General features: G+C 34.9%; 1 protein-coding gene across 1 annotated transcript in view; it reads left to right on the plus strand.

Annotated features, from left to right (window-relative positions):
* The window catches only part of DCAF10 (DDB1 and CUL4 associated factor 10), a 52,481-nt gene that overhangs the window by 16,581 nt on the left and 14,751 nt on the right, over window positions 1-21,149 (plus strand). Inside the window, 3 exon segments of the mRNA XM_027859058.1 lie at window positions 5,300-5,413; window positions 9,501-9,698; window positions 17,356-17,558. Of these exon segments, the coding sequence (XP_027714859.1) occupies window positions 5,300-5,413; window positions 9,501-9,698; window positions 17,356-17,558 (515 nt within the window).

Raw genomic sequence — 21,149 nt, forward strand, 5'->3', positions numbered from 1 at the left:
AAAATCAGAACAACTCTGAGGCATCTCCTCACACCCAGCATATTGGCAGATTAAAAAAAAATGGGAAAAGTAAATGTTGCAGATGCTGTGGAAAGATAGGCACAATGATGTACTAGGTGAGGCTATATGTTGGACTGGAAAGCAATTTGGGATTATTCTAAGAAAGTGACTAAAATGTCCATTGCTTTTTAACCTAGAAATCCCACTACTAACTAGATATATAATTCAGTAAAAGTCAAAGATAGAAAGTAAGCCCCAATATGTACCAAAATATTTTAACAGCAGCACTTTTTGTAGTAGCAAAAAACTGGAAACAGAAGTAGGTACCTATTGATTAGGGGATGGCTGGGCAACTTGTGGTATGTAAATGCAATAGAATATTACTTCACTCTGAGAAATGATGACTATGAAGAATACAGGGAAGCATGAGAAGAGATATATGAGCTGATCCTGATGCAAAGTGAAATAAGCAGAGTCAGGAAAACAATCCTTGGCCATCCCCCTCTACCCAGAAGTTTCTCCCTTCTTTCAACCACCTGCCTTCCCCTAGCTAAAGTTCCATCTTCTGCAAGAAACCTTTCTCAGTTCTCCTTAATCTTAATGCTTCCCCTTTGAGATTGCTTTCAGTTTATCTTGTATTTACCTTGTTTATTTGTACATAATTGTTTACATGTTTTCTTCTCCGTTATACTCAGAGCCCCTTGAGGGCAGGGACTGACTTTTACCTTTCTTTTTATCTCCATAGTTTAGCTCAATGCCTGGCTTGCTATAGGTACTTAGTAAATGCTTCTTGACCTGATTTGATCATGACTACCACGGTATAAATGGGAAGAACAAATAAAAATAAAATAAGATAAAATAAAGAACAAATAAAAAAAGGAATGCTATGTAATTATAATGACCAAGGCTGCTTCTTTAGAAGAGATGAGAAAATGTACCTCCCCTACCTTCTTTGCAGAGGTTGGGGAAAAGGGACATAGTGTCTTGCATATATTCTTAGAATTAGTTGATCTGTTGATTGGCTTTATTGAACCACTTTTTTCCCCTATTTTAAAAATTTTTTGTAGCAGGGTAGCTTTCCGGTGTGGGAGGGAAGAGGGTTGTATTTGGAAATGAAGATGATGTGAAAAGAAAAGATATAAATAAAATTTTTAAACCATTCTCTCCTTAGTTATAGTTGTGAAGGTTATGATTGTTAAATATGTTTTCCTCCATTTGGGGTGGGGTTCTGTATCAGTTTTTAAAATCCTCTTTTAAGTCAGCATTTTGTCCCTGCAACTCATTTTGCATATATTACTTTGTTATTAGCATATTTCTGAAAGTTCCCTCCTCCCCTTTTCCTTTGAGTACCTGGGCTGAAACTGTCTTCTTTCTTCTTGTGGGGTGTTAGGTTGAGTCATTGCCTTCATAATGAGGCCTAAAACACAACCTATGAGGCTGTTTGCATGGGCCCTTGACATTGACTAGGTGTACAGACTCAAATAGAAAGATTTAAATATTTCGGTGCTCCTATGTTTATTTCACGATGCTTTTACCTTGTGAGGTGTTTCTGTCTTCTTGACTTGTGGCTTCAGCTGTGGTCATATTTGGTATACCTTTTCTGAGGCTGGTGGATTGGAGGATGTGGAAAACAATTATAAGCATCCTACATACCTCAGTATTCATTATCTGAGTCCCTGCAGTTATGGGTTAGCATTTTATTTTTGTTTAAATTTGTGATTTCTGATGAGGAAAATTCTTCTGCTGATGTAAATCAGCAACAGTTCTGTAATTTGGTCTTAGACTGTTAGCTGGAGGCACTGAGAGGCTGTGATTTTCCCAAGTGACCCAGCCAGTATGTGTTGGAGGTGGAACCCAGGTGGTCTGGATTTAGAGACTGACCCTATCCAATTATAACCTTGTGGTTGCTAGGAAAGCTAGTCAGCAAAACAAAAGTTGCTATAACACAGAAATAATCAATAGACAACTATTTGTAAAATAAGTACCCATTCTCTGTCTCTCTAACGCTAATGTTTCTTTTTTTAATTATTAATTTATTTTGATTTATCAACAGTCATTTCCATAAGCTTTTGAGTTTTAAATTTTTCTTCACCTTCCTCCCTAAGACAGCATGCAGTCTGATATAGGCTATACATATACATTCCTATTTAACATCTTTTCACATTAGTCATGTTATAAGGAAGAATTAGAACAAATAGAAGGAACCACAAGAAGAGGAAACAAAACAGAAGGAAAAAAAGAGCAAATAATGTGCTTCGATCTGCATTCAAACTCCATAATTGTTTCTCTAGATGTGGATAGCATTTTCCATCATGAGACTTTTGGAGATGTCTTAGATCCTTGCATTACTGAAAAGGGCTAAGTCTATCAAAGTCATTCATCGAACAGTGGCTGTTACTAACACTGATGTTTCTTTCTACCTCGTTTTGGTCCATAAGAATCCCTTTGGTCATTGTGTCACTGACAGCTCCCCTCCACTTCAAGAAAGCATGATTTGAATATTAAAGGGCCTTTGGGAAAATTGATAAAGCCCTTGAGTATTTTTGCAGTGACTTTCGCTATGATTGTACTGTAGAAGTCAAAGACTTACTGTACTGCTATATAATTTTGTGAATAAATTATAACATAAATATCAATACTTGATATTCATTGTTTTAAGAATTAGCACAATCATGCTAATTGTTATGTTGTGAACATCAAAAGTGAAGTACTGTACTTAAAAGATTTCTTACTGTGCTGTTATGCAATTTCAATGGATAAATTACAGCAAAAACAATATTTGATTTACTCTTTTTTCTATATTCTGTATTATTATATTTATTAAGTATTATATATAAAATTTTGTTAAATAGAAGATAAAATTATTTTCATTATTTTTTATGTTATTTTTCAGGACAAAGTCCCAGTAAACATTTTTTTATCTGCTATTTGCTTTTTTTGTTTGGACTCTGATTAAGTAGATTTGCTTTAAACAGTCTTTTCTCAGTGCCACTTATATTCAAATAAGGAAGACCTTCGCTATTCCCATGTCTTTTATAGTGTGTTACTATTCCTTGGTTGGGATTTGCCTAAATTTCTTGACTCCTACTAATCATTGTCATTAATGCAGAGAATTATTCCATTTTGCTTCTTTTACTTGCAGTTGTTGCTAGCTGTCTAGGATACTTAAATATTTGTTTCATGTTGTCTATGTCCTCATTGTCTACCAAATAAGGGCAATGAATGTTAATTGCATTTAAGTACTGTGTAGCTGAGGTACTACTGTTTCCTGGTGGTAGCATACCTAGATCGCAAGTTCAATATTTTTTAGACAAGGAAGTAAAGCCTCCTAAAAACTGCTGTAAAAATAATTTTGAAGTGGCAGGAGACATTTCAGAGTTCAGTACATATCAATCAAGGAGTCAACCAGCATTTATTAAACACCTGCTGTGTACCTGGCACTGTGCTAGACCCTGGGGAGTACACATACAATAAATGATGCAATTCTTACTCAAAACTAGCTTATATTCTAATGGAGAAACATATATGTAAAGATATATGTAAATATATACAGAATAAATATAAAGAAAATAAATAAAAACAGAAAGCAAATTAAATTACAAGTTAGTTTGAGAGGGAGGAAAATAGCACTTGAGGAAATTGGGAAAAACTTTATTTACACAGAAGATGGTTCCTGAGCTATCTTGAAGGAAGAGAGAAAGATTCTGTGAGATAAGAGGTGAGGCGGGGGAGTGCATTCTGGACTTGGAGTGTTGGCCATTGCAAGGCACAGAGACAGGAGGTAGAATGTTCTGTTTGAGGACCAAAGAGAAAGCCAGATTAGCTGGATCCCAGACTGTGTGAGAGGAGTAATGGACAGTGAGGCTGTGAAGATAGGTTGGAGCCAGGTGTTGTGAATAGCTTTAAAAGCTAAACAGAGGCTCTAGAGACAATAGAAAGTCATTGTAATATATTAAGTAGGACATGGATGTGGTCAGATTGACCCTTAAGGAAAATCACTTTGGCTATAATGTGGAGGTTGGACTGAAGTTGGAGAGAGACTTGAGTCAGGAGACCAGTTAGGATATTGCAATGGTGTACGGCAGTGGCATTGAGGGCCTGAACTCAGGAGGTAGCTGTAGATAGAAGGGGTGGGTATGAGAGATGTTGTGGAGGCAGAAACTGTTGAGATTTGGCAACTGATTGGTTATATGAGAGAATATATGTGAGGGAGAATAGTGAGTTGAGTATAATGCCAAAGTTAAGGACTAGGAAAAATGGTTGTGCCTTCTATAGAAATAGGAAAATTTGGAAGAGGGATAGGTTTGAGAGGAAAGGTACTGGGTTTGGTTATGTTGAGTTTGAGATGCCTCCAGGATATCCAGTTTGAAATATCCAGTAGGAAATCTGTCATTTGAGATTGAAGCTGAGGGGCAAGACTGAGTCTGGGTAGTCTCAATTTGGGAGTCATTAGTCTGGGGATGATACATAAACCCATGAGAGCTCGCCAAAGGGAGTATCGGGAGAAAAGGCTTAGGGAATACCCATCATTTTGGTTTATGATCTGGAGATGAACCAGAAAAGGAGACTAAGAAGAAGCAGTTAGACATGGTGGAGGAGAATCAAGAGAGTACTTTCAGGAGAGGCCAGAGAGGAGAGACTGTTCAACAAGAATAGGTGGTTAACAATGTCCAATGCAGCTTGAAGGATGGGGACCGAGAAAAGACCATCAAATTAGGCAGTTAAGAGATTGTTGGTACCTTTGGAGAGAGCTGTTTCAGTCTAGTGGTAAGGTCAGAAGTCAGATTAAGTAATTACTGCTTTAAACTTGTGTAATTTACATAACAGTTATTATTCTTTGAAGCACTTACATATACTGATGGGCAGCAGGTATATAAAGGATCATGGACCATTTGATCTGATTTAAGTAGACTTTGTGGATAGTATTTAAGATCTAGAGCCTATCTAAATTGATAGAAATATATTTTCAAAAGTGCGTTTTTCATAATATTTTAACGTGTTTATGTGAAATAAAACATATCTCTGAAAATACTGCATATTTTGCGGTATGATTTATTTATTTTTTGACATTTTTCACTTTGTAATCATTTGTGTTGGAAGACTTTAAAATAACTGTTAATAAACATTTTTGTAAGCCATGTGAATATTGATATTTGGGTCTTGGTAAATTTTGAATTTAGGAATTGAATGTAAAATGGATATGTGTAAGCATGGTTTCACTGAAAAGAGTAAGACTTTATTGACTAGAAGAAATGCTAGGAATCTTTAAAAAAAGGAAATAATGTTTACTTTCTTTTAGGTCAGTGTTAACAGTTGCTTGTGAACAGACTGAAGTTCTTCTTTTTGACCCCATATCTTCGAAGCATATCAAAACACTTTCTGAAGCTCATGAAGACTGTGTAAATAATATCAGGTTAGTAGGTTATTTAGTAGAAAATAATGAAAACTCAGTGTGGCCTTAAAATATTATGTTTTGCAAACTTTTGAAAACATAAAATGTCTCATTTTTGGTTGTCATTGATGAGTGAGATGTTCCATATACCTTTGAATATTTCAGATAAACTTATTCCCTTGGGAACGAAAACTTCTGTTAAATATACATACACATGTATATATACCTATCATGTATATGTGTATAATATATATGTGTGTGTATGCATATATATCTATATTTGTGTGTCTGGGTACCTATCCTATACATATCTGTCTCTATCTTGCCAGAATGTATTTTATGCTTCCTTACCTACGTAAACACAATGTGATTTAAACTTTATGACTCAGGAGGCTCCTTATGATTTGCAGTTATACTGTGCTACAATATAGTGGTGCCTTCTGGCATTTTCATGTATGTATAGTTTTTTTTGCCTCTATATGAAATACCTCTATCATGATGTGCTTTTTGATTCCTTTTATTTGCTTTAATAGTTTTCTGTCTCTCTTCTATTGGTTCTGTTGGTGTCAGTGTGCTTGCTGTAACTCCATTTATTATGTCTTTTCCATGGACTTCGAAAACAGATAACCAAGGTTCCTCAGGATCTTTGATTTTAATCATGGAAATGGACCTTGCCAGTCATATTGTACAAATCTCTTCATTTTGCAGATATGAAAATTGAGTCCCACTGAGTTGAAGTTCTTGCCCAGAGTCACAAAGCTAATCACTGGCAGTCAGAACTAGAACTTCTGACTCATAGTCTTTCTGTTCTACCACATTTATAAAATTTATGTGTGTGTTTAGTAAATCTGCTCCAAGAAAGCAAAGGTTCTGCCATGATTAAAATATATGAGTTACATCTCAGAGGCTTTAAGAGTCAGAGAGGTTTGGCCCACTGTTAGAGAAAGTTGAAGTTGCTTGATAAGAGACATCTGGTTAAGTGAGGTGTTACTTTATAGATTTTGGGGGTTACAAAAAAAGTTATCTTGTGGGAATATATGAGACAAAAACTGATCATTGTGCAGAATTGTTTTTTTTTCTTCTAGTGGTGGTAGAAAAAAATGACATTTAAATTGCATTCCCTATAATAACAGTTTACTCTTATAATCCAGGTGGTTTTTACATGGTAATTTGCTGTTAAATTGTTGATTCTAGTACTCTTGTAGTGCTGCATATTTTTTGGCTTAATGCTTTCTTGAAGAGTTCATATAAATTCTCACAGAGTTCAGCATGTTAGGGACTAATGTTTTGTGTTTTGAAGTAAATTATACTTTTGTTAAGGCTAGTACAGCTAATCATTATGGAATATAGAAAAAATAGTCATTCATCTTTAGAATTTTAAATGTTTGAAATGTAGTTTTGTTTGGGGTTTGTTTTTTTGGGGGGGTATTTTTCTTTAAAATTAAACTTATACTCTACTATGCAATATTTTTGCCATGAGTATCGAAACTAATATATCAGATTTTTTTTTCTGCTTAATAGTATTTTTTTTCCAATTATTTGCAAGGATAGTTTTCAGCATTCACTTTTACAAAATTTTGAGTTCCAAATTTTTTTCTCTCTCCCCTATCCCCAAGATAGCATGCAGTCTGATATAGGTTATCTCAGATATTTTTTAAAGGATTCTGCTTTGCACAGAACACAAGTTGGGAGAATTGGGGAAAAAGGCAGGCCATTTTATCCTTAGCTGTTGCAGTTACCAATTAATAGAATGTTCAAGACAGTTTAAGATATTGCTGAAGTTTTACAATATTGTAGGATCTTATATTGTTTGTACTCCTAGGTGTCTTTGTGGATATGTAGGTGGATTTTTGATGCAATAGAACTGAACTGGGGTTTCTCAAGGTATGTATGGGTGATTAAGGAGTGTTCAGGACTAATTTTTTTTCCTAGTGAGCCTTCTGATTTTAGTCTAGTATATTCTTTTGGAATTAATTTACTAATGGTAGGTTATAGGCTTTCCAGTTGCCTTAAGACTCCTTTTTTGGGGGGGAGGGTAAGTTTGCATTGAGCTCTCCATTTTGTAGATAGCTAACTTTTTTGGGAGAACTGATTGTTTGGACTCCTTGAATTCTGCCTCTTTTCTACATTTTGCAGCTCATTAGCACTTTTTCTGGTAAGGAGAAGTTATCTTAGAGGTCAGTGAGTGTGGCTACCATACAATTAATTATGTGTAGTTGTCAAATAAATTGCAGTAGAATGAAAGATAACTGGAGAAATATGCTTTGTCAATTTTTCTCTGCCTGTCAGCTTTAGTAAAATGGATGGGTTGGGGGGGAAGAGGCTATGATTAATAAATAAACATTTTTTTAACTGTAGGCTTATATTATCCTTATTTTACATTACCAAGAAGAATCTAATCATAGTTAGCTATAGAATTGGGGATTACAATTGGTATATCCATGAAAAGTTCTTTCTTATTCAGAGATTACTATTTTCCCAAAAATGAATTGTTGCGGATATGCAATATGTATTTTGTACTTAGAGCTTGTATATCTGACAATGTGCTTTTTCCTCATATTGATTACTCAAGCAAGAGGAGGAATATTCCCTGGTAGACAGCATGTTTTATTGTTGGGAGGAGGATAATAGAGGAGCCTTTGTTTGCATAGTTTGAGTCCATACCACTGATTCATTGTTCAGTCCTAATATTCCTTATTTGTAGAGGTTCCCCCCCCCATAATCTTTTTCTCAAAATGTCTTTGGTGATTAAGTAGATGTGGGAATGGTAGATGACATTTTTAACTCAAAGTTGCAACTCATTTTAGGGAATCCTAATATTTGAATGACATTTTTTGTTCTTTTTATTCTTTTTTTCTTTTTCTTTTTGGTGAGGCAGTTGGGGTTAAGCGACTTGCCCAGGGTCACACAGCTAGTAAATTTCAAGTGTCTGAGGCTGGATTTGAACCCAGGTCCTCCTGACTCCAAGGCCCGAGCTCTATTCACTGCACCACCTAGCTGCCCCGATTGAGTGACCTTTTTTGGTTGCTTATTTCCCATTGTTCTGTTGGGAATATATTTTTAGGAAGGAAAAATGCATTGGTTAGTGAACACATCAGAACACATTGTTTAAAAAGTAATTTTATTACTTTGAAAGAAATACTTCAATGATAAGAAGGTGTTACAAAATAGTGTGTGTGTCGGGGGGGATATGCATATATCTGGGATATATTCCCGTTTAATGAAGTTTTTACTATATTTGTAAAATTTAAAAATTAATCTAACTTTAAAATCCATTTAATCAAAATTTAAGACAGTAAAAATTGAGAGTCATTGTGCGGTAGTGGAGAGCCTTTGGATTGGGAATCAGTATTGTAGTCTGGGGGTTGGGAATCAGGCTCTTATAAACCTTAAAATACCATATAAATGTGAATTATTATTATTTAGTTGATCAGAAATTTTCTTATTACTGTTTGGCCAGATACTTTGAATCTTCCACTTGACAACTTTTGGTACTAATAATGCTTTTATAAATCAATTTACTTCTATAAAGGGGAAGGCTTATTAATCATTGTAAATGTTTTGCCTCTGGTATTTGCTCAGTATGTGACTTTGGACAAGTCATTTATTTTAACCTGTCAAAGCCTCAGTTTCCTCATCTCTAGAATGAAGAGGCTGAAATACATGGGCCTATAAGGTTCTTTCTAGCTCTATATTTATGAACAGACTGAAAACTCCATTTTGGTAAATTTTCATTAATAACAGTCATTTACCTTAAACAGCTATGTCCATAGCAATTCCTTTGCTGATATGTTTTTCATTGGCACTAAAGTTTCTTTTATACATAGCACATGTGCCAAATTTGCTTTGGATTATGAGTTACACCTTAAGGTTTCTATTATGTCTTGCCTATTCCATTTCCCATCCCAAACAAAAACTGAGAATGTCTTCCTTTGTCCTGACTGTATTTCAACCTGACACTCCCAGTGCCACTGAATATCTTCAAAAAACCATTTTGTGACCTGATTTTTTTTTAAACTATTCTGATATGTGGTTGTTGGAGATACTACTTCTAACTATATTTTGTTTAGTGAGAGGGAATGAACTGATTCTTCTTTTTTTTTGGTAGGTTTCTGGATAATAGACTGTTTGCAACGTGCTCTGATGACACTACAATAGCCCTTTGGGACCTGAGAAAATTAAACTCAAAAGTGTGCACTTTACATGGTCACACTAGCTGGGTGAAGAACATTGAATATGACACTAATACAAGACTCTTAGTTACGTCAGGATTCGATGGAAATGTCATCATTTGGGACACTAACAGGTTTGTGAGGAGGGGAACAGAGTAAGCTGTGAACAAATTCACCTATTGGTTTATAAATCTTTAGAGCAGAAGGTGCCTGAATAACAAGGTAAAAAATCCAGATCATGAGACTATAATTTGCTGTCTCCTAGTCACTTCTTATATGTGAAGAATTTGAAAAACATACCAAAACTTAATAGATTAGTTAATAAGTGCCTCCAAAATGAGCCTGTCAGGTTTAAAGAGGAATATTTTCATAATTCCCTTCTCAGAACTGAAGTGTATTACAATAATAGATTACTTTTCTAGTACTAATATAGATAATGCTTTTTACCTAAAACAGTCTTTTATGAATAATGTTTTCTCCTTTTTCCTGTCTAACTTAATGTTTATAATGTTTACTTTAATTTCCTCGTGCTAAAATGTTAGTTGTCTAAGTGAAAAAAATTGTCATTTAAAAAACTTTATATTTACAGTGTGCCATTACTATAAAGAGAAGCAGCATGGCATAGTGGATAGAGAGCTGACTTTAAACTAGAAAGACCTTGGTTCAAATCCTGCCTCTGATACATACTGGCAAGTTACTTATTCTTTTTGTTGTGGGCAACTCTCTAAGACTCCCACTTGCAAATGAAGTGCCAGACTGCATTGGTAGAGGATGTTTCCTCATCAGGGGGGATTTTATACCAATGAAATCACAGGTGTAGTCCTTAATCCCTATAATACCTGAGATGGCAAGGCCAGATCTAAAAAACTCTTTCAGAGAACAAGTGGTACAAGTAGTGATATTTTATCAATATTCCACTGTCCAGGCTAGATATAATCTGTGATTTAAGAGAGACAGAGACAGAGAAAAAGAGAGAGAGAGAGAGAGAAACTGACTGCCCCTAGTATAATGATGCAGACCAGTGATATCAAACTGAAATGAAATGGAGAGCCGCTAAACTGTATATAAGGATCCCCACAGACCATATATTGACTTGGAAAAGCACACATGAACATTATCTGTGTTCTATTTTATTTTTATTTATTTTGTTAAATATTTCCCAATTACATTTTAATCTGTTTGGGCTCCACTCAGGATTGTTAAACATTTGGGAATGTTTTGATACTTCTGATATTGTAGACTTTTAGCAGCACCAAACTCACCCTTTAAAGTAGAGGTCCTTAACATGAGGTCTGCAGACTTTTCATATATATATTTTATTGTTGTATTTAAATATAGTTGGTTTCTGTTGTAATTCAATGTATTTTATTTTATGTGTTTAAAAAGATTATTCTGAGAAGGGCTCATAGGCTTTAAAAGGCTGCCAAAGGGTTTTATAACATACACAAAAAGTTAAGAACTCCTGCTTGAGAATGGTAATATGAAATGTTAGGCTAGATGTGTGCTGCAAGTCTATGTTATGTATAAATCAGTGTTAGCAGACTAGGAAATTGTTATTTTAGTACTCTGGTTTCCTGGGTGTAGATACCCTATCCACTGGTATAGGTTGCAGATTGCTATCCTTAGTAGATAGTTTCATGAGTAATTATGACTAATAAGGGAGTTGGTACAGTAGCCCACTGTTGTTTATTTCTTATCTCAAGGCAGCCTACTGTAGTGGAAAGAGGAGACTGAAGATTTGAGTTTATCAGACATGTGACTAGGATTAAAATACTCAATTTTCTTGGAATTAGTTTCTTCATTTGTAAAATGGTCATAATAATGAAGAATCCTATGTTCCTTAAAGGATCAAATGTCAGTGTGTTGTAAAGTGTTATATAAATGTAAGGTAATACTATCATCATTACCTTTGTTCTATGGGTGCATCAAGTATTAAGAGGAATGCATACATTTTTATCTGTTAACCAAAGAAAGTTATAAATGCATTTAAAGTTTTTGGAAAGGATGACTATTGTCATGTTATTTTAAATGGAAATCTGACTCATGTTTTTCACTTTTATTTTTCATGTTTAACATTTGTGAATTAAAGCAAGTCTTTGAGAAATAACCATTTTAAAAAATTGGGCAAGGAATTAGAATTTCTCAAGTTAGTGGAAAATTAAAATTAAACTGACATTACATTTTGAGAACATTCGTATTGTTTAGGCTACTGATAGATCTGGACTCTCATTACTCACTGTACTGTATATAGGACAATGTATATAGTTCCATAAATCTTCCCTATAGGGTTCACCCAATGAAACAGCCTAGTTCTTTCGATATTTCATGAATAGAAAATTGTTGAGTAGTAAGGTAGAGTACAGCAAATGCTTCCCATTCCCATTTCCCTCTTCTTCAAATAGATCTAGAAAATGCACTAGACTGAATCCTAATTGGAAAATTCAAAGGAAAAAAAATCACAGTGAAACATTTTTTGAGCCCATGTTGGCATAAGGAAACAGAGAGGTCTGCAGATATTTGAAGATGGGGTCTGGCCAGAAGAACATCACTATGAAGTACTTCATTGTGGGTGGAAGAGAGAGGCTGTCCACCAAGGCAAAAGGTCTCAGATTTAGGATAGAAGTACCAGCTGACAGCTCAGTCACTCACTACCCAGTTATGTATCACAGATCCAGGGTGGATGGAAGAAGGGACCTGTGCCTAGGCATGGCATTCCAGAATGGGAGCAATTCTCTGTTAAATAGAGAAAGGAGCAAGTTTAGAAACAGATAGCGACTGTGTGGCTCTGAACCCAGGAGCCAAGAAGAAATCTCATTTCCAGCCTCCAGCCCAGTCTGAAGCCTACAGTGGAATAACTAGGGCAAGAATTCCAGACCAAAGGAGAACCTGCAGTTCTATCACTGTGAACCAGTAGCACTTTCCATGCTGGCTTATTATGGTGGCTGACTATAGAGCAGCAGTCTCCTAGAACTCCAGCTGGGCCAAACCTGAAGAAAGAATTGCACCAGAAAGAGCTATTGTGGTGACAGTGATGCTCAAGACAAACCCAAAAGAAGAGAATTACTTTACAAAACATCTACAAGCAAAGCCTCATGAAAAACACAGATTTGGCATGAATTCAACTGTAATTCCTAGAATAGATGAAACACAAGATGACAAAAAAGTTATAGAATATTTTTAAATGAAATGAGAGCTAGAGAAAAAATTAGAAAAGAAATGAAAGTTATGGAAGAAAGAATTGGAAGAGAATTAACAGGTTGGCATAAGAGGCACAAAACCTTGCCCAAGCAATATTTTGTCAGTACCACTGCAGCATTCAAGCTGTCCATCTACTTCTTGTGCTTAATTCCCATCCTCTTTTCTAGTCAATACATGGTCTTGATTTTATTCCAATTTTATGTTCAAGTTATCATTGTTATAGAATATGTACAACCCACTATGATTTTTGTCATTCATTACCTTTTGGGTCACTTGCATTTTTGACTTTTATGAGGTCATTGTGTTCCATGTTTTAATTAGCCGTAGAGTATTATCTGGAAAATATTGGTGTTTAAAAAGATGGACTTCAGCAATAGGGAGAAACTTGGGATCATTGAAAATGCTGCATACTTCTGTTCTGTTCTGAGCCACATTTACTTTCTATCTACAGTACTTTACGCACACACACACACACAGACTAATAAAACTCAGGCTGTCTATTCTACTACATAAAGAATCCAAAATGCCTTCTTCATCTTTTTGGCTTTTCCTGTGTTGATTGTTAGACCAGTTTCTTTTGAGTTGCAGTGAATCTTATTGAGGAGAACCTATATGATTTAGGGCTTGATAAAATCAAAATTACAGAATAAATTACAAATCAAAATTTACAAACAGAAGCATCAGGAGAACCTTACCAAAAAGGGAATTTTTTCCTTTGGATTTTGTGCTGAATATCCAACATCAGAGATATTAAATATAGGGCTCTGCAACACTTTTTAGTGCACCCTTGAACCAGATTAAAATGTAATTGGAAAATATTTAACAAAATAAATAAAAATACAATAGAACATAGATAATGTTTCGGTGGTTTTCTAAGTCAATATGTGACCTGCAGAGATCCTTAGGTATGATGCAGTGGCCCCCATTTCCATTTGCTTTTGATGCCACTACCTTACACGACACTGCTAATATTTTCGATGAGTATCTTCCTGTTTTGTGTTTCACTTGATTAAAAAAATTATTATGGACTAGAAAATAACCAAAAAACATCAATATTTACATATATAAAGGATAGAAAAAGTGGATTATATGAAACTGAATTGGTTACATAGAGCTTTTTTTAAAAATACATATTAAATGTTATGGGATATAAGCAACATTGCTCTGCTTTGTCTTTGTCCTCTTCTGTTTTCTTATGTATATTTTCAAAATGTTTCACTACATTTTTGTTTCTTTTTTTTTTTTAAACATTATTTTATTGCTTCACTAGTCTGTTTCCTCCCCATAACAAATGAGCTTAATCAAGCAAAACAATTTGTGTTGGACTGGACGAATCTAAAAAAATGTATGTCCCATTCATGTCTCATTTTACACCTATGTTCTACTATATCTCTACCAAGAGTTAGATAGTATCATCAGTCTACTGGAGTTGTGATTTTTCATTGCATTGATTAAGAATTCTCAAAGACTTTCACAGTTGTTTTCCTCGGTTTTCTTGTGGTCATTATATAAATACTCATCTGGTTCTGCTCACTGCATTCTGCATCAGTTCATACATATCTTCCCAAGTTTCTTTGAAGCTCTCTCTTTCTGAATTTCTTAGGGTGCAATAATATTCCATTAACTTCACGTGCCATTTTTTGTTCAACCATTCCCCAATTTTCCAGTTGTTTGTTATAACAAAAGGTGATCCTTTCCCTCAGTCTTTGGTCTGTTGGGGTATGAGCCTAGGAGTAGTTAACTCAAAGGTTAGGCATAGCTTAGTGACTTTTTGGGAATAGTTCCAAATTGTTTTCTAGAATAACTCAACCACTCCATAGCTCCTCCAACAGTGTATTACTATGAAGATATTTTTATGTTTCCACACCAATCTTATGTGTATGAGATGAAACTTTAGAGTTGTTTGAACGTGTATTTTTCTTATTATTAGTGATTTGGGCATTTTTTCATATTGTTGGTAGCTTGCCTTTCTTTCCTTCTGTTCATATCCTTGGAGTTCTTTTCTGTTGGGGAATGGCAGTTTTAAAATAGATATTTCTATCTTGCATATCAGACTTTTTTCAGAGAACTTTGCTGCACACATTTTTCCTATTTAAGTCTTCCCATTCTGATTGTAACTGTTGCTTTTGTGCAAAAACTTTTCAGTGGTGTGTAATCAAAATTATCCATTGAATAGACCAATCTTATAGTGATTTTGCAGAGATGAGAAAGTCAGCCTGTGTGTCAGTAGTTGCTGCTCTCTTCTCAGTAGTTTGTGGGTTTTGTTTTTGTTTTAGGGGGGAGAAGGGGACAATAGTATCTGTGATATTTTTAATTTTTCTGGAATTTTCCCCTCTTGGATATGTTGAAAATAGATCCCCAAGTACCTTTAACATTGTGTAAATCTGTGTTTATAGATTTTTTCAGTATGTTATGTATTTAAGTAGGCCTAGCAATTCCTCAGCTTCATGTTGTTAAATGCCATTTCCATTTCCTCACACAACACATTGGGTGCTATGTAGATGTTCCACTGTCATTGATGGTAAGAATGGATGAATATAAACACACTGACTGATCTCTTCTAATCCCTCTCTAGTGTTTCTTCTATCTAATTTCAACTCTAAATGTGCTTAGAATGGTTTGGCTCATGCTAATCTTTTTAAAAGGCTTTAGTCATTTACCCTTCTACTATATTTTACTGTTTTTTTAAGATGATAACATATCTTCCACTTTCTTCCACTAGTGTTTTACAAATAAGTTTGTTCTCTATTGCAGGCATTCTTTTTTTTTTTTTTTTTAAATAATTCATTTGTCTTAATATTAGTTTTTAAAATTTTGAGTTTCCAGTTTTTTCCTTCCCTTTGGGTTCTCCCCCACCCATTGAAAAGGCAATATGATATCAATTATATATGTGAAGTCATAGAAAATATATTTACATATTAGCCATATTGCCTCCCCAAAAATAGCATTGTTCTTTGTGAGCCCTTTGGAATTGTCTTGGATCTTTGCATGGATTATATAGTAGTGAGAGTTTCACAGTTGACTATCATTACACTATTGCTGTTACTGTGTACAGTGTTCTTCTGGTTCTATTTACTTCACTTTGTAATGTAGATTTTCTTAACTTTTGTGCGCCATTGGCCTCTTTGTCAGTCTGATGAAGCCTATGGACCCCTTCTCGGAATAATGTTTTTAAATATATAAAATAAAATGTTTCAGGTCCATCATTTTTTAGTTGTGTCCAGCTCTTTGTGACCCCGTTTGAGGTTTTCTTGACAAAGACACTGGAGTAGTTTGCCATTTCCTTCTCCATTTCATTTATAGATGAGGAAACTGAGGCAAGCAGGTTAACAGCTAGTAAGTATCTGAGGCCACATTTGAAATTAGGAAGAGTCTCCTGATTTCAGGCCTGGCACTCTACTGTGTCATCTCATTGCCCCAAAATAAAATATATAGGATTACAAAGGAAACCAATTATAGCGAAATAAAGATGTAATTTTCCCCTAAGTTCAGAGGTCTCCCAAATCCATACTTAAGAACCTTACTCTAAAAAGTTGTTGCTTTTTTCCCATCATCTCACCACTTGGCAAAGAGATTAAGCTTTTGTTAGCTGAAGCAGTTTCTGAGGTCTCTTGGTTTCTTCTCTCTGTACTGCTTGTGCTATTTGAAAGTTGTTTTTCTTCATTGATGGGATAGGGAATAAAAAGTGTTCAGTAAACTTGTTTAATCTAGTATCCAAAGAAATAGAAAGTTCATAAAACTGCTTTTTTCCCCTTCTACTTTAATAAGAGACAGAGAACAAGTAATCAAACTGTTATTATATTTATTTTTAAAAAGAATAAAAAGGGGGCAATTTTGAGCATTTTAAGCATAGTACAGATTCATTATAGTCTATACCTTTAAATACTACAGTAATAATTAATATTCATAATGATAAACCTTAATTACAGTTATACAGTAAGATCCCAGACAATTTTTCTCAATTTGCAAAGAAGTATAGTTATTTTCCCTTTAGTTTGGGTACTTTATCATATGTAAGTACTTAGAAAACTGTGATATGTATATCTATATCTATATGTATGTGTGTATATGTGTGTGTGTGTGTGTGTGTGTGTGTGTGTGTATATATATATATATGTACAGAGAGAGAGAGTATCTTCCACTAAAGTCTTATCCCAGTACCTCATTCTAATAAGGAGGTAGGTGACTTGAGTTTTCAAGGTCTACACAGTAGAGTGTAAGCTAGAAGGCTTTGGGTACAAGTTACCAACAAATTTTTTGTCTTATCTAATACAGAGAAACATTTAACCAAGAAATTGGCCACCAGGCAAAAAATCACTTCTGGACACTGCAATTTGTGAAACTGTCTGCTACTGCATGGTAGTAGTCATGGATCTGAAAGGTGTGTGTGTGTGTGTGTGTGTGTATGTGTGTGTGTGTGTGTGTGTGTGCGCGTGTGTGTGTGTGCGCGTGTGTGCGTGTGTGCGTGTAGTGAGGTTAGTTGTGTTGTGTTGTTTTGTTTTTTGCCAATAGTTAACAGTGTTTTAAAAGCAATGCTTAGGAATTAATTATCTGGGTAAATAACTATTAATGACAACTACTTCTGATCTGTAGGTGCACAGAAGATGGATGCCCACACAAGAAATTCTTTCATACACGTTTTCTTATGCGAATGAGGTTAACTCCAGACTGTTCCAAAATGCTGATTTCAACCTCTTCTGGTTATCTTCTGATTTTACATGATCTTGACTTAACAAAATCTTTAGAGGTTGGAAGCTATCCAATTTTGAGGGCAAGAAGAACTACATCAAGTTCAGGTAAGGCTTGCTTCTTTAGTAAAAAGTTTTTTAAAATTCAAAAGAGTGTTCTAAGATTGAGAAAAAGAGGAGGGAATTAAAGAGATTCTAGGAGGCAGCTCAGTTCAGAAGGTCCTGAATGAATATCATTGAAGTAAGAACTTTCAAAACGTTATTTCTGTATCATTGATATAGTGTCCTTCATGTGTTTGGGTGTTTATTAGTCTATGGTTCATTACAAACAGTTAGTTGCAGGAGAGAATATTAGATACACAAATGTTCTTTTACTATATTCTCTTAACTTAATAGTTCCATTAATAATGAACACTTCAAAGATTCATCACTATAATTATTAAGGTTCATAATGAAAATAAAAGCTCTTAAAGTACCTTTTGGAATTTTCAAAGGAAGATCTAATATGTATTCATTATAGTTTTATGTGTATTTTATTCCATATGTAGTCTTTAACTTAGAAACACTTGATAATAAATGACACATAGCTATTGATGACTAGCTAGTAGTCAGTCAGCAAACATTTATGTGTCAGGCACCATGCTAAGCTGTGGGGATACAAAGGAAGGCAAATATATACTTTCTGCTCTCAAGGAGCTTACATTTTAATGGGCGTGTATGTGCTAATACGCTAATACTTAAACTTCTGTGGAGTCCTTTCCTTCTCTTAGTACCAGACTTATTCATGACTGCAGGGGGACTCCAGACAAGTTAGGACTCTGTAGTTCAGCTATAATTCAAAAAATCCATGAATTTATTCATTGTGGATACTTCCCATACTTAAGCAGATCACAGTCTCTCTATACTTTCATAAGTTACAGTGGCCAAAATAATTCATCACATAGTGGCAGATTTTCTCATAAATTCAAACTTTAACTGGTCCTCAGATGATATACTGAAGCCTTCTCATGGCAGGGAGCACTTGCTAGAGCCTGTGTAGCTTTCAGGAACCCAGGGGTATTCCCATGCCATGAAAAGGCATTTCATAGGATTTGAGTGGAGAATAGTTGAGTTATTTAATGTGTTCAGTAGGGTTTTGTGGGAACCTGTTATTTATAATATGGTTTCTTTGGGAAAATATGTGCTAAATTCCTATAAACTGAAACAAATTAATTTTTAGAGCACAAAATCTTTGAAAGTTGAGACAATCTTATTCTAATTCTTTAAGATTTTTAATGTATATAGGCTTTATATGGCAACACCATTAATCCAATTAATTGGTTTATTAAATGGAACATTCCTTTTGTCAGTGATGTCAGATAATTTGAGTTTATTATACTTTGACTTTCATAATCTTGTCAGTGTGGGTATTCTATTCTTTACTGTAGATCATAACCCATCTCTCCCTGTTCTTCCCTTGTGATTTTTGTCCATATTCTCCTACAGATCTTCCACAAAGGATTTACCCAGCAAGCTGCCTTCCCCCGGGTCTTTGAACATTTCAGGAGTACTGGTGCAGCTCTTAGGCTGTTCTATCTATTTATTAACCTTGTTCTCCATACCTGACTGTCACCACCTCCCATTTCCAATCATTCATTTCCTCAGTAATATCTCTGACTCCACTTCTTAAGCATAACTCATCATAAGGAATGTTATAGTCTACTTATGTCCTCCATGTGTCTCCATTGCCCTTTGGGTTACACCAACTGTTAGCATTAAGAGAATTGTAGTGTTTCAACATTTACAACCATTTGGCTTCATCAGGAGAACATTTGGTTTAAAAAGACAGTATTTTGAGGAGGTTGGGGTCATTAAAAGCACTAAAATTTTCCAAATTCAGTCCACTTAACTCCTTTCTTCCTGTTTGTTTCTGGGACTGACCCAGTGTCCATATGCAATATATTTCCTAGATATAAGTAATGATGTTTATATTTAGAAGTTTAACTACTGTCACTTACCTGTCAGAATGAGATCAAAAGAGCCCAGAAAGTACCTTAGTCAGTACCTCACTTGACTTATTTGCAGGAAGGAGAGAAATAACTGGATTGAACCAAGACTATGTAGAGGACATCTCTGTTGGAGGTGATACAATTGTAAGGGCAATAGGAAAACTAATATATAAGTAATCTGAAAGAGAAAAGGATAATACAGAAGTGGGAAAAAATCTTGGATCATGTTAATACTGAAAAAAAGTAACAGGGAACATAAATAAGGATGATGATGATATTGGTAGAGAATAAACAAGCTTTCCTAAGATATAATCAACAATGGACCATAGCTTTACCACTCACAATTAACTGAAAATAGGGAGAATTATAAGATCCCATTGTGTTTGTTGATTATGAAAAAGCATTTGATTCAGTAGAATTAAATGTCTCCTTACAAGCTCTTTTATTGCAAGTTGTCTCCTATCCATATAACAAGATCATTCAAGATTCCTTGGAGGGTATAACAACAGAAATTACTCTGTTCATTGATCTTCTGATAATAAACATCAGGCTAGGCTTAAAAAAAAAAAACTTAAACTGGCCAAAGGATATCCCACCTTGATGGAGAAGATCCATTGCAGAGCCCAGAGTGAAAATGGATTTCCTGTGGATGGTTAGGTCCTCTAGATCAAATTATTAAACTCAAATAGAAACTCATGCCACATACTGACTTAGAAAACCACTAATTAATATTATCTGTGTTATATTTTTATTTTGTTAAACATTTCCCAATTACATTTTAATCTATTTTGTATGCAGCAGTCAGGGAGTGAGTTGGTTCCCTTTGCTCTAGATGCTTCTGTTTGTGGATGACATTGTGCTGATTTTATCAAGTCCCAGTACATTTTTGCAGAGGTTCCCAAAGTGGGTTATACCACCCCACCACCCCCTGGAGGGGACTCTGGAATGATCTTGGGGGATAGTAGTAGCCTTGGGTCACAATTGGAGGTCATTGAATACAAATGAGGGGACAGTGGAAGCATAAGGAAAGAAGAGAAGAAAATTTTGAAAAACCATTCGTACATGTTTCTTCTGTTGTGTAACAGTCAAAGTCGTAGTGATTACATTATTTTACAAATAAACACACAAAATGCAAATTATAACTGACCAGTGGTCAAGTCCGCTGACAGGTCTTAACAAGCGAGTGTTGGCAGGTGAGCATGTCACACATTGTTGGGAAGTCCAGCATGCATCAGCAGGAAAGTAATGACTTGTTTACAATACAGTACTATATGGTTACATGATGTAATATTGCATCATCAAAATTTCAATGCAGGAAAAACCCCACAAATTTACAATAAATTATTAAATTTAAGATGCATCATTTAAAAAAAATTACATTTTTAAAAAATAATGCAAATTTCAAAAAATGTTAAAGGGCAAAAGAAAGATTTTCAGGGGGATGCTGAGTAATTTTTTTAAGGGGGGCAGTAGTAATTTGGGAACCTTTGTTTTAGAGTTTCCTAAAAGAGAACTATAATCCCTAAAGGAGTTTTGGCCTGTTTATCCCATGGATCAGTCAACAAACATTTATAAGCACCGACTATGTGCCTGGTAGTGAGCTAAGCACTGGGGATACAAATAACAAAGAGACAGTCCCTGCTCTCATGGAGCTTGCTAACTAATCGGGGAAGACAATATACAAAATGTTGCTGAAGGAGGTAGGTTATGG

This window comes from Vombatus ursinus, unplaced genomic scaffold, assembly GCF_900497805.2.
Source record: "Vombatus ursinus unplaced genomic scaffold, bare-nosed wombat genome assembly UNPS02014158.1, whole genome shotgun sequence".
Taxonomy (NCBI): Eukaryota; Metazoa; Chordata; class Mammalia; order Diprotodontia; family Vombatidae; genus Vombatus; species Vombatus ursinus.